Source organism: Passer montanus, unplaced genomic scaffold (genome assembly GCF_014805655.1).
Source record: "Passer montanus isolate IOZ18808 unplaced genomic scaffold, ASM1480565v1 scaffold37, whole genome shotgun sequence".
NCBI classification, from domain to species: domain Eukaryota; kingdom Metazoa; phylum Chordata; class Aves; order Passeriformes; family Passeridae; genus Passer; species Passer montanus.
In genome coordinates this window covers 8,202,481-8,216,320 of record NW_024368485.1, presented here as the reverse complement: position 1 = coordinate 8,216,320, position 13,840 = coordinate 8,202,481, and the positions used below count along the sequence as shown (strand labels likewise).

General features: G+C 44.5%; 1 protein-coding gene across 9 annotated transcripts in view; it reads right to left on the bottom strand.

Annotated features, from left to right (window-relative positions):
- The window catches only part of PLCB4 (phospholipase C beta 4), a 186,450-nt gene that overhangs the window by 71,323 nt on the left and 101,287 nt on the right, over window positions 1–13,840 (bottom strand). For all 9 annotated transcript variants that reach the window (XM_039716986.1, XM_039716991.1, XM_039716983.1 and 6 more), the window contains 4 exons: window positions 12,767–12,867; window positions 10,312–10,392; window positions 9,951–10,010; window positions 8,639–8,782 (listed from right to left, as the gene is read on the bottom strand). In XM_039716986.1, the coding sequence (XP_039572920.1) occupies window positions 8,639–8,782; window positions 9,951–10,010; window positions 10,312–10,392; window positions 12,767–12,850 (369 nt within the window). In that variant the 5' untranslated portion in view covers window positions 12,851–12,867. The remainder of the gene's footprint in view (window positions 1–8,638; window positions 8,783–9,950; window positions 10,011–10,311; window positions 10,393–12,766; window positions 12,868–13,840) is intronic.

Below are 13,840 nucleotides of genomic sequence, written 5' to 3'. Positions count from 1 at the left end.
ACCTGTGTGAACATTTGCTCCCTTCTGGGGCAGGGGCAACAGCAGCTCTTCTGAGCTGGTATTTATTGATGCTGAGCCTCTATTTATGCCCTGTAGGAACATTTGCCTCCCTCTTGGGGGCAGGGGCAACAGCAGCTCTTGCTGAGCACCATCATCCAATGTGTGAGCACATATTTCACTGGTCCAGTTTAGAAAAAGAATGAAATAAAACATCAATAAGCTAGAGGAGGCACAACAACTGCTCTACCACCCTGTTACATGCTCAAGCCCTGCTTGCTTCCATCCTTAAAATGCACAGCATTCCAAATAATCCCTGGGATGACTTCCAGCCAACAGCAGCATTACAGCACTTTCTTCTGTAATTCCTCTTTTAGGGGTCTATTTTTCTGCTGTAGCCTGCACCCCAACCCTGCAGAGCTGCAGAGCAGCAGCGTAAGGCTTAGACCCTGACATGAACCCCCACTGATTTCAGCAAGAATCCTGGCAGGAAAAAGCCATGGCAGGAGGAAAAAATGGCAGTGCTACAAGCCAAGTTCCATCTCAATTATGCCATTGTAACACTAGGATTACTCAACTGATAATTTACCCTGGTGGAATTGAGATGGGATTTGGTCCACTGCTAAACATGAACCTTGGGAATAAAGGAGCTTTTTGCCTCTGGCCAAATGCTGTGCATGCAGCTCGAGCTGACTTGGGCAGCATCCAGAATATGACACTCATAAATAGATGCAGATGAGTGCATTTTTCTTTTCATGAATGAGTGCTGTACATCTGCAAGACAGATGAAAAAAATCCTGATTTGTACTGGAGGAACACTAGCCTCTTTGGGAAGTGGCACATTGTAAACTGCAGGCAGCAAACCCCTGGGGTTAAACCAAGGTCTGAGGTGTCAATTCAACAGATAAGCAACACACTCAAGGAGGCCCCTGTACCCCTGAAATATTAAATCTGCTTTGCTTTAGGAAAGCAGTCACTTATTAAGATATGTGTTAACACTTAAGTGTTCTTTTTTAAGTTGCCTTTTAAATAAGTACTGCATAAAATATTCCTTTAAAGAGATCAAGTGTGTGTCTGAGAATCACTGAAAAACAGAACTATCACTTATGAAAAAAGGTAGCATTTGGGGGTTTCTCAGGTGTGGTTTTGGGCTTGAGAACAACCCCCCAGTAGGAGTCTGCCCCCCCTCTCCCTTCTCCCAGCTGCCTCAGTAAGAGGACTTTGTAGTCACAGGCTGAAGGGACTGCCTGAGAAGATAAAGAAAGCAAGGTTCATGGGGCCAGATAATATTATTTATTAGAGCTGATATAACTAGAAACCACTGACAGATTTAGGAAACACTGATGTTTTCCTACAAATGTTCCCTCATCTCAGATGATAAAGGAATGGTGCTTGTGAAAATTCCGGGTTAAATGCCTGAACAAATCTTACACAGCCTTCAATTTCCTAGAGCTGTTGAAATGCAACTATCATCAACTGCCTACCTTTAGGGTTTGTGGTTTGTTTGGATTTGGGTTTTTCTGGTTTGTTTTGGGTTTGGGGGTGTTATTGGCTTGTTTGGTAAGGTGTTTGTTTGTTTTTTTTGTTGTTTAAAGCAATGAAATGTATCATTCCTGCTGCACTAACACTGTCACAGCTACCCCAACATTTGTCCTTGGATGATCTGCACTGGTCTGCAGCCCTTCAAAACTCCTCAGCCTTCCAACACTGACCCAACCACTCAGCGGCATATCCACTGCAAACAAAAAACCCTTGCAAAAATTAAATTACACCAAATGCACGTAGGGAATAAGCTGCAGGCTTTTTGCCATTTTTTCCGCCAAAAAACCACCACTGGTGCAGTGCTGACCATATCAGCATTTCATTTGGAGCTAACACTACAGATCCATTCTGATTTGAAGGCAATGGATTAAAACTACACCAGATACAACAAAAACTAACATTTAAGAGCAAGGCTGGCCAGCACTCAGCTCTGGAGTTACTTTGCTCATCTACAAGAGCTGCCAAAAGGAGCACTGCTAGAAAAAAACACAAGTGAAGACAGAAATCAATACACTAAGCACTTCCCAGGTGATTTTTGCAGGAGCTGTCGTGATGGTTCCCACTTTAGAGGTCTCCCTAACCTTTTTTCAGTGTTAATGTCCTTTTCTGACAGAGATGCCAAGTCAGGAACTGCACTCCCTTGGAGCAAAACAGCACAAACCTCCAGGCAAACACTGATGAGCTCAAAGGCACCACACTGCTGCAGAGGCACCCAAGAGCCTCTGTGCACTCCAAACACCTTCACGTTGGTGTGGTGGGCCCTGGGCAGGAGGTGGCAGCTCCAGAGCCACCTGCCCACCTGCTCCACCTGAGAGAGCAGCACCTGCTGCCTGCCCCTGGCTTTGGGGCCAGCAGCTCCTGCAGTGCCACACCAGACACTGCCCACACCAGACACTGCCCACACCAGACACTGCCCACACCAGACACTGCCCACACCAGACACTGCCCACACCAGACACTGCCCACACCAGACACTGCCCACACCAGACACTGCCCACGGCCACCAGCTGGCCCCACATTAACCAGGAACACAAAGAAAAACAAAGTCAGCAACACATTCTACACTGTCAGACTTTCTGTCCCTCTGAGCTGGACCAGTCTCCAATTAATACTGCATTCATACTTGCTTTTAAGGCACTGTGATCCAGTGCACAGATACTCACAAAATTCAATATCAAGCTGGCAGAACATTGCTTTCCTGACAACAAACCATTCCCAGATTTAATGTACACTTGTCTGATGACCTTGCAGGAGGGATGAAAGAAGGGCTCATGGTTTTCTCAGCTAACACACAGACAAATACAGCAGCAGCCTTGCTTGTATTCTATGAGAGCACCCCTTAATTTAGAGATGAAGCTGAAAGACCTGTACATCTACCTAAATAACAGGGATAAAGATCCTCAGTTCTCTTCTTCCATCCTCAGCATTTTCAAGTCACTACCTGTGCAAAGGATGAAAATCCTCTAAAAAGTGGAATTCTGAAATGAGGCACCTTGGTCTTAGAAGAAAGAATTTCTTTGATGGAAATCAGGGTACATTGGATTCTTACTGATGCTAGTGCTGAATATTTTCCAATCTTCAAAATATTCTTCAGTACCCTTAATCTGTTGAGGTAACTCCTGAATGGCTCCCTATACACAAATATAGAGGGATCTGGACCCTGATATCTAATCCTAGAAAATGAACAGTCATGAAAAGAAACAAAACCAAACACCAGGGCACCTTAAGCTCAGACCCCCTTAGGCTGACAGAAATGGCCAAGATCTACACTGCAGGCTGGAACAAGCTCTGTGGTGTTTTTCTCTGACAAGATCAAACCCTGTCAGACATCTCTAGAATGAGAAGGAGCAAAAAAAAAAAAATCAATCAAAGAAGCACTCTCTTAGCTTTATCTGTCAGACTGAAATGCTTCTGAGGCACTTAGTGCCCCTGTGCTAGCTGAGGTTCACCGATGAAACACGGCCACAGCTGGCAGGGTGCACAAAGAAGTTTGGCCTTTCAGCTCTATTTTAGCCATCAACCTTTCATTTAGGCAGGGTTAAAAAGGACAAGAATTATGGAAGGTTAAAAAGCACCCCATCCTACAGCTCATGAGATTCCAGACAAGGTCAGGCAAGGATTATTGACCGATGGGGTCAGTCTTGCCAGACCTCTCAAGGTTTCACCTTCCCTTTTCCAGTCTCTCCAGAGCTGCACTCCACTTACTGCAGGCATCAGGAAAGCCAGGGAGGCACTGCCCTCTGATTTTGGGGTTCAGGGTGTGGGACTGGCTGCCAAGGGCTCCATGGGCTGAAGGCTCAGGAAGCCCAAAGAGAATTGTTTCCCACCTCTGCCCAGGACACACGTGGGCTGGCAGGAGTCCCTGGCCTTGCCCTCAGCCAGCAGATGTCCCCACTCCCTCAGTGCAAACATCTCACAACTCCTCTCTGCTCCAGGAAAACCAGCCAGGCAGGCAGAGCCAGGAGAGCTGAGGAGTGGCAGTGGCAAGCCTCCCCCTGCCCTGCCCACCGCAGCACTGATCTCCGCAGGACACGGCTGTGAAAACACTGCCAGGACTTCCACGGAGACAAAAGGGATCCTTCTGACCTTCAGCTGCTCCAGCAGGAAAGCTGAGGCCCACAGGCTCCCTGCTGGGAGCTGCCCATGTGCCCAGGCTGCTGCCACTGCAGCCAAGCTTCCTGCCCTGGAGAGGCCTGTCAGCCTGGAGGGCTCTGCTGGAAGGAGCTGCAAGAGCCACTTGGGCTGCTCATGTGTGCAAACCCAGAGAAACACACTGCAGCTTTCACACTGGAATCAGCCTCCTGGCTGTGGAGAACCAGGGCTAAAGATGCCATCAGTTCTATTATCAGTTTACTGATAATTCACAGTGGCACAGCCAAGAATGTACATGGAAAGGCAGAAAAGCACATGAAAAGCACCCAGAGTTAACTGCAGGCCGAGATATGGAGATTTCTCTAGAGAACATGGAATAACATACAGAATAACACACACAGGTAAGCCGTGGTCATATACTTGAGGCAGTCATGAGTTAGAAATGTTTATCACATGTGCTGTGACACATAAGCCACATACTTCCACAGTGGGACACAGAGAACAGCTGGAGGCTTCTAGAGATCTGCTCAAGAGTGTTTTGCAGGTTCCTGGAAAAGCTTTGCTTTGAAACATCAAAACAAACAAAGCTTTGGGAAAACAGAACTTTTCTGTAATGTATTTGTGGAATATCCCATGGGAATCTTCTGCTACTTCCTATTTCCCTCTAAACAATATGATTTGGCCAAATGATTAAGGGGGGAAAAACAATCAGGGTCAATTGGGCTGGGCTGGATGGGCAACCTGGTCTTGTGGAAGGTGTCCCTGCCCATGGCTGGAACTGGATGGTCTTTAATGTCCCTTCCAACCCAAACTGTTCCATGATTCTGTGCAACAGATTTTTTTTTTGTGAATCAAAGAGTTTAATTAGTAGAAACATCAACAAAAGCAATCAACCTGAAGTGCTTTGTCTTACCAGAACCATTTTAAACCGAAAAAATAAAATTCCTTCCCAACTGAGAAGCTGAGAAGTTTAGGAATGTCAAAATGAAATGTTTTGAACTGCATTGACTTCCATGCCATGGATATTGTTAGCTGTGTGATAAAGCCTGCATTTACCTATATGTTGTTTGTCAGTGTGTGAGTAATGAAGCATTTTAGTCCCTTCTGTTCATTCTGGTGTCTCACAGGTTAGGCCACCAAAGTGTGAATCACTGTCTCAGTGACAAACAGGTGGAATACATCTATTTTCTATCAAATCTAACCAAAGGTGTAAAACCAGTGTAAAAGGTTGCTCCACTCTCCTTCCCACCCTGTCTCCCCGTGGCTGTTCCCATCCTGGACACACTGCCACAGGAATGCACCAGCACTTCCCAAAGCCAGATTGTCTTCAGCACGGGTGGGAGCTTTGCCTCTAACCATCACTTTAACCTAAGGCTCTTCCTTGAATTGAGCCAGGAGTGTTCACTGAACTCCTCTGCAGCAGGCCATGGGGAACATACTTTCAATCAGAAGGGCAGAATCTCTGAGGTGGAGAGATGGTCCTTTCCAAGGAAACAGCTGGAGCTGGGAAAGAACAACCACCAGGGCAAATCCACCCCGATAAGCACTAACATTAAGAAATGTTAAAGAAGCTGACTTGGGTGAACCTTTAAAGCTGAACTCCTTCGTGCATTGCCAGCATGGGTGAGCAAAGAAGACTAGAAGTCCAGATTTTGGGTGGCTGAAGCACAAGAGCTTTACTGGACCAATGCCAGGGTTGGACAGACAGCCCATGTGCCAAGGGCTGAGGCCTGACACCAGCACTAGATCACTTCTGCCCCAAGGAAATTCACCCCCAAATTCTCACTGGCCTTTTCAACTGTCCTAGACTGAGGAAAACACATTATCCAATTACTGGGGCACAGAAAGTCCATCTGGGAAGTAAAAAAGAAAAATACACACATATGCTCTCATCTCTAATATATGTGTCTGTATGTGTGTGTGTTAATTTTAGCTCAGGATCATTTATATAACCTGATTTAATCAGGATTCCAGACATCAGGTTTTAAATTCCACCTTTTACAGTCACTCTCTAGTACCACAGTGGAGCTGCTTTAGGAGTGGACCATGACAGCTGCTTGCAATCAGAGACAGATACACCCAATTTTGTGGCTGTTTTAAGAGTGGAAATGAAAACCAATTTCTCAGCTGAAAACACCAATAAAATTTAAGTAGATAGAATGTAAATACCAGAGCTGGAGCTTGGAGACAAGTGGGGAGATAACAAACACACTCTTGTTGCTGGAGTGGCTACCCTTGAGCCCAGCAATGCCTTGGGCAGCCCTGCTGGGCACCAGGGGCACAGGTGAGGACAGTGACACCAGCCAGCCTGGATGGGCACCCAGGGAGGGCCCACACTGCCACAGCTGGCACCCCAGGGACCCCCAGGGCCCTGGGACTGTCCTCCTGTGCCACCCTGTGCCAGGGACCTGCCTCCATGTACCACTCCAGCACAGACAGGCTGAAGATGCCAGGAATTCCCACCAGTTTGCTTTGAACTGTTAGCCAGTCCCATTCTGACCCAGCCTTCAGGGACTAACAACTGCTTCTTTTCCAATTGTAAGTTGTCACCTACAGAAGCCTTTTGGGCAGAAAGGTTCTGAGCTTTTGTGCTTGGATCTGCCACTCAATTCCCTCATTCTAAAGTATCCCAATCAGGCTCTGCTCCTCACAGCAGTGGGGGGACAGCACACACCACAGCTTTCTTACACACATTTACAACCCTCACACATATCTTATCTGGGCAGCTTAAGCTTCAGCCATTGCCCCCTCCCCTCCACACTCCTGCCTCTGCCATTTCAAAGGAGGGGCTTTGAACCTGGATTAATCTGAGGCCTATTTTAAGCTGCAGTTGGCAGCTGCACAGCTACCCAATGCCATGCAAAGGCTTGCTTCTTCTGGAGGGGATTTACTGTGTCCCACAAGAAAGATGTTCTCTCCTGAACACAACAGGAAGAATTAAGCAGGAGCACTTGTATGTGCAGACAACTCCTGGAAAATTCCATTTTAGCACAGAAGTGCAGTAGCAAGTTGATGTATTTACCATATACCAAAGGTCAACACAGCACAGGCCAAATTCCCCAGCCAAGGCAACTTAGAAAGCTCTGCATTGATTTCTTTGGCTTGATCTGCTCTCCCTCGTGCCTCAAACATATCATATGAGATGAGGTGGATCATCACTGCTGACAGCTGTGGATATGTATTTTGGTGGAAAGGCTCCCAGCTGCAGGACTCTGACCTCCACGGGCTGCTCAGAGCCTGCCCACTGCAGCATGACACACCATTCTGTAAGGCCTGGCTGCTAATGAGCACCACATCTTCTCCACAGCATAATTAGCTCATCTCTTGTGACAGCCTCTGTAATGGGCCAACATTCTCACAAACCAATTAGTCTAATACAGGTTATCGAGCTCTAAGGTATCTGAGAAACTGAACTTTCAGAATAAATCAGAGTATGAAAGTGAATGCTGCCAACACCTCCTTTGCTTTGCTTCTTTTTTCAAAAGCTTTCAAAACATAACTCTGACACGTTACTTCCCTTAAAGCCTGCTGAAAATACACACAGTAAAATCAATTTAGTGTACCCATGTAAGTTATAAAGTGTTTCTCCTACAAAGGAGTTTACTCAGCATTGCCAGTGCTTCCAAATGTATGGATCCAAAGCAATGAAAAATAAACCAGGTCTGGCAAGGGATTTAGTGATGTTGCATTCAGCAAACAGTTTTAAAAGAGGGGATTTACCAGGTGTGTGATACTGATCACTGTTTAATATTTATCTCACAGGCAGAGCAGATTCTAATCCTAAGTACCCATAATACATACAGACAGAGAAGAAAAGCAGAGTGTGTGTTTCAAGCCCCCACGAATGGCTGGATCTCAGCTCGCAGTGTGCTGTCAGCACTCTGAGCAGGTTCCTCAGAGCAGTTCACAGCTGGCTGCCAGGGCAGGTGGAGGCCAGGGCTTGCCTGAGAGCTGCAGAGTGCAGCTCTCAGGAAGGATGACGTGTCAAAAAGCACCATTGCTTCCTCAGGGCTGCCCCATGTCCGCGGGAAGCACAAAGAGCCTGGCTACACTGGGATCCCCATAACTGCACAGAGTTTCCTTTCCTGCTTTTGTTTTTTTAAATTGGGTTACCAGAAGATACAATTGGGTTACCAGAACAGAATTTTTAAGGGCTGAGCTCCACCCACCAGGAGACTGGCAGCAATTGCCCTTCCCTTCAGCACCCCTGTCGCAGACCCACAGCACCACCATCCCAGTCTGCTGAGCCAGCCCCTCCCAGAGGCACTGACAGCCCAGGGAATGCCCTGTGCTACACACAAGGGGTTAATTCTGATAACCCACTGTGCATGCACAGGCTGACAGGACCACACAGACGTGCTCCTCAGGGATGTCTGCTGTCCTCTGGAAGAGTGGGGCAGCACACACTAACCCAGCTATTTCAGTCAGCCACGCAGGCTCAGGAAGAACCACTGAGCACTGCTGGTGAGCTCTGCTTTCAACCCCCACCTGTTTAACTGTGCAATACCTTGGCTATTTCTGTGGTTTCTGCCACCATGAAAGTGAAGCTGATGTTCACCAGATCTGTGCCACTGCAGACACACACTATCCGTCCTTCCAACTCGTTTTCTGATTTCCCCACAGCCTCGAGTGCAGTCAGTATTTTGGGATCCTGTGAAAGAGAATTAAGAACTTGCTACATTTGCAACACTTCTGTTATGCAAGGCACCACGGTAAAAATGCATTTACACCTTTAAACCTTTGCCAGTCATCTTAAATGAGTGCTTTCACTCAGAAACACTGTGTGCAAACCTGACAAAACAACACATTCTAACAGTTAGGAACATGATTGTGAGAACTCATATTTTCATCACGAAGAAGAAAAATGAATCACTCCAAGGACTGAGCCAGAGGATCAGAACTGATCTCTAAGTTAATGACTCCAATCTAGTTAAGTCCGTAGCTGCTGAGGTCAGGATCCCTGTGGGTCCCTGGCTGCTCCTTGTGAGGTGTCACACGAGCTGCTGTCCCTGCTGCTGGGCTTTCTGGGCACATCTTCAAGGCAGGGCTGAAGGCTGGGGCACACTGGTGGGGCTGTGGCACGGGGCTGTCTGCATCACCACATCTCTTGCCCCTTCTGTGGGGCAGAGATCTCAGTCTGTGGATTCCCAAGGGCATTTCTAAGAGAGAGTTAGCAACACAAAACCATTTTACATGTGAAAGGGCTCACAGCAAACCTCCTAAACTGAAGGCCTGCTGGCAGGACAGCCACAACCCAGTGCAGAAAACCCTGCACATTCCTTCTGAATGCTACTGAGCATATTTCCAAAGGCTTGGGGTTCTCCAGAACTCCTAGCTAGTACTTCTGCTGAAACTCTTTAAAAGGCACACTGTGACCAGCTGCCCTCTCTGACCACCTAAATGCATAAAGAGAGATGCAAATAAATCTTTCTACAGTTTATGTCAATGGAGAGAGAAGATAAAATAAATTCAAATAGATCAGAACAAAATGAATGGAAAATTAAACAGTTTTTTTCAGATCCCTAAACAAATATCACAGTAAACTGTTACAAGATAATTAAAATCTCCTGATATGTGCTCTGAATGTCTGCTCAGCTCTCAGAGCACCCTGAACCCTGCAGCACATCAGAAAGGCCAGATGACTGAACCTGCCCACTGCAATCACAACAAATCACTGCAAAACTTCAGATTTGAGCCTATGATTGCAAAATAAAAGCTGGGTTACTGGTATTGTTTAAAGAAATGAATGCCATCCTGCATTTCACCTTCAGCTTAAACATTGCTTGTTTAAATGACAGTATAAAGTGAGGATAGAGTACCTTTGGTACAGCTCCAAAACGAACACTGTTGATCAGGGAGCATTCTAACACCTGTCCCTCCTGAAAGGACAAAAAGGAGACAAGTTCAAAGGTCTGCTGAGACGTGGTTCCACTGGGAATTTCAGCAAAAATAAACAGTGAACTTTATTGGCAAACTCTCTTAATAAGCACTAAGCAGTATATTTCGCTCTAATGTCAGCTGATTCCTTCTTAAATGCTTCACTGCTGTCAATTCTAAAAAGAATAGCATGAAGACTAGTTTTGTAAATAAAATAACACAATATTTTAGATTTTTTAAAAACAGAGTGTACATAAACTGCAATAACATGTAATATACATTCCTGACATAATCGCAATATACCTTTCCTTCACTTTTCCAGCTCAGAAAGAAACCAAATTCATCCACTTGGAAGAGACAGTTGCTCTCAAAGACAAAAGATTCCTATAGAAAAGAAATACAGACCATTATTTTAGTCAGTTTGACAAATATCAATTATTTATCATTTGAACATAAAGGATTGTTCTGTTTCTTCCCAAAGACCCTCCTGCAGAATTTGCTGTTCCCCAAAAAAAACAGAAACAAGGGAGGCAAGCTTTTAAAAAAGAGATCACTTTTAATGATTTGTCTTATTGTGGACACTTGAGACACTGCAATGCACAGTGTCTCAACTAATATTTTCCTACCTCATTTCAACTAAATGAAGATGTTTTATTAAATAGAAGCAGTGATTCCTACCTAATAAAAAATCTTAATGAAATGGAACTTCAAGAAATTTATTGAAAATTAAATGCTTTAAGGTAAAAAAATACATAATTTGCGAAGGCCACCTTCAGGATGAAATGGCCACACTTCCTTTAAACGTGCAGAATGTGGGAAGCCCTTTTCTGTTGCACTGTGGCAGTGTACATGCTGTGAGTGCTCTGCAGCCAGAGTGAATGACAAGCAGAGCCTGAGGGATATTGATTTGTAGGAGAAATCAGGAAAGAATGCCATTCCAGAGAGACTGGGCAAGGCAAAAATCAGATTAGCTGAATTTAAAAAGAGATTTCCCCCACACACCTCCAGCCCCAATTAGAGCATCATAAATTAAGCTGAAATTCAGGAAAAGCAGAATCAATAATTTCTTCAAGAAAAAGAGGATCCAGAACATCCTGACTGCCTTAACTGAAGAGCAAGGAGGATTTGTGGGAAGAGTCCTCTGTGAGGAAACCAAGCAGGCTCCCAAGTGTGCTGCAAAAAGCCTGGAACAAACTGCAGCAGCCTGGAGCAGGAGGGGCTCACAGGATGGGCAAACAATGTTCTGCTGAGGGGGGAAAGCAGGGGGAAAGCAGGACCCCCTTTCTGGGGGTTTGGGGCCCTCACTCACTCCTCACAGGCTGTGGCTGCAGCAGGGTCTGCTGAAGGAAAAGAAAGCTTTTTTCCCCATCTCCAACACTATCTACTTCATTTATCTGGCCCCAAATCTGGAAACACAGGGTAAACCAACTATCCCTATCTTGGCAGGCCTCGTGACAAAAAATACCTTTTACTTCCATTTCAAAAGATAAGAAAATACTAATATCCCTGGAGGCACTTACCTCCACCTTACAGACATCTCCTGCTCAAACAAGATTAAAAGTACACCCTGATAAAATTATTCTTACCAGCATATCAGTGCTGAGTACAGGGTAAACTTCTCAGCACTTTATTTCAGCTGCCTGTGTAAAATGCCCTATTTTGCATTCCTTTATTAAATGTGGATTAAAGCACAGCTGAAAGCAGGATCATAGCAATCACATTTCGGATAGAGTAGAGATAGATTTTCTAAAGTAGATAAAACCACTCCAGTTCTCAAATGATGCATTTGAATCAGAAAATGAATATTCTGTGTTCTCTTCCTTTCCTCTGTAATAGGTAGGTCCTCAGTTTATATATATTAAAAAAAAAAGCAATATTCTCCCTCCCTCCATTTGATAGATATACAAAAAATGGAAGAAACACAGGGTAAACCAACTATCCCTATCTTGGCAGGCCTCGTGACAAAAAATACCTTTTACTTCCATTTCAAAAGATAAGAAAATACTAATATCCCTGGAGGCACTTACCTCCACCTTACAGACATCTCCTGCTCAAACAAGATTAAAAGTACACCCTGATAAAATTATTCTTACCAGCATATCAATGCTGAGTACAGGGTAAACTTCTCAGCACTTTATTTCAGCTGCCTGTGTAAAATGCCCTATTTTGCATTCCTTTATTAAATGTGGATTAAAGCACAGCTGAAAGCAGGATCATAGCAATCACATTTCGGATAGAGTAGAGATAGATTTTCTAAAGTAGATAAAACCACTCCAGTTCTCAAATGATGCATTTGAATCAGAAAATGAATATTCTGTGTTCTCTTCCTTTCCTCTGTAATAGGTAGATCCTCAGTTTATATATAAAAAAAAAAAAAAGCAATATTCTCCCTCCCTCCATTTGATAGATATACAAAAAATGGAAGGATTCACTTTGTTTAATAATGTGCTTTATGCATCTGCAAAGATGAGAGTTTTATACACGTTACAGATATTTTGATCCAATTCTCCTTTTCTCTTCCTCAGGGCTTATGTCAAATCAGAGGGATTAAATATATTTTAAAGCCGTTTCTTTTAAAAGCAGAAAAAACCCTACCTAGCAATAAAGTGTGTTGGTATTGCCTCCCCACAGATATTTTGAGGGTATTACCAGAAAAAAATTAAAGTTTCTTTGTGTACAATGAAAGCAAAACATGAAATATTCTGGCACTTCTGCATATTTAAAAGAGAATAGCAAATGAAAGGCAACTGGGTCTCACCTCTTCGTATCTATCAAACACAGCTCCATCTTGCATAAAAGAGGGAACTGGCTTCTGCCAGTTAAATTCATAAGGTTTTGCCATGATTACAGAAGAAAAACCTGAAATGGAAAGGAAAAGCACAGTTCAATTACTGTCCTTCAAAAGGAGTATTTCAAAGGCCAAGCAGGGAAAAAAGTCACTTTTAGCTTTTTCTTTCACACAGAAGTACTAAAGAGTCACAGTGCATCTCCAAATCAGGAGCTTTTCTCCTAGGAGTAATTTTGTTTCATATCTTTAAAATGGAAAATACCTGTAAAATGTGTGTATGAACTTAATTGTTTGAACAACACTTGCACTGTAACTTCTGGAGTACAATGAGGCTGGGATTAACCTAGCTCTAGGGATCAAATACCACAACCTGTAATGCAGACAAATGCTTCTTATTTTACTGGAGAACACCAGATGCTGCAGAGACAGATTGAATTGTCTCTTAACATCCCAAACTGTATGCCACAGAGGCAAAATACATTTTTCTGTCTCAAATTTCATTTATGTTAAATAAGTTCCTGGGTATTTTATCTATAACTCAAGATGTGAATAATATACATGTCAAAATCCATAGGGAAAAATACTGTTTAGAGATAGAGGCCATTAAATAAAGCTAGGTAGTTGTATTGTGCTCTTCTGCAAGAGAACAAATCTCAGCAGAATTGTTAATTTAGAACAAAACCCAGAAGTCACATTGTATGGACATTACAATAAAGACAGCAAATTACCAGTAACCTTTGCCATGCCTTCCAGGTTGCACTGGAAGGGGCAGAAAACGGGGCAGAAAATGCCCCAACTAAACAGTCTGCAATTTCATTTCAGTTCTTGTCATCTGGAGTGGCTACTCCTGGTCCCAAGTGCCATCCAGGACACACAGCACCTGGGCACCCCCTTATCCCTGCAGCAGAGGGACTGGGAATGCCCTTGGCAGCAGCAAGGCCAGGTGAGCTGGGTCAGGGAACCGTGCTGGGAGAGGGGACATGGAGGGGACACAGTGCTCAGCCACTCCTGCCTGTCCCCAGGGGCAGCACATGGGCTAAGGGT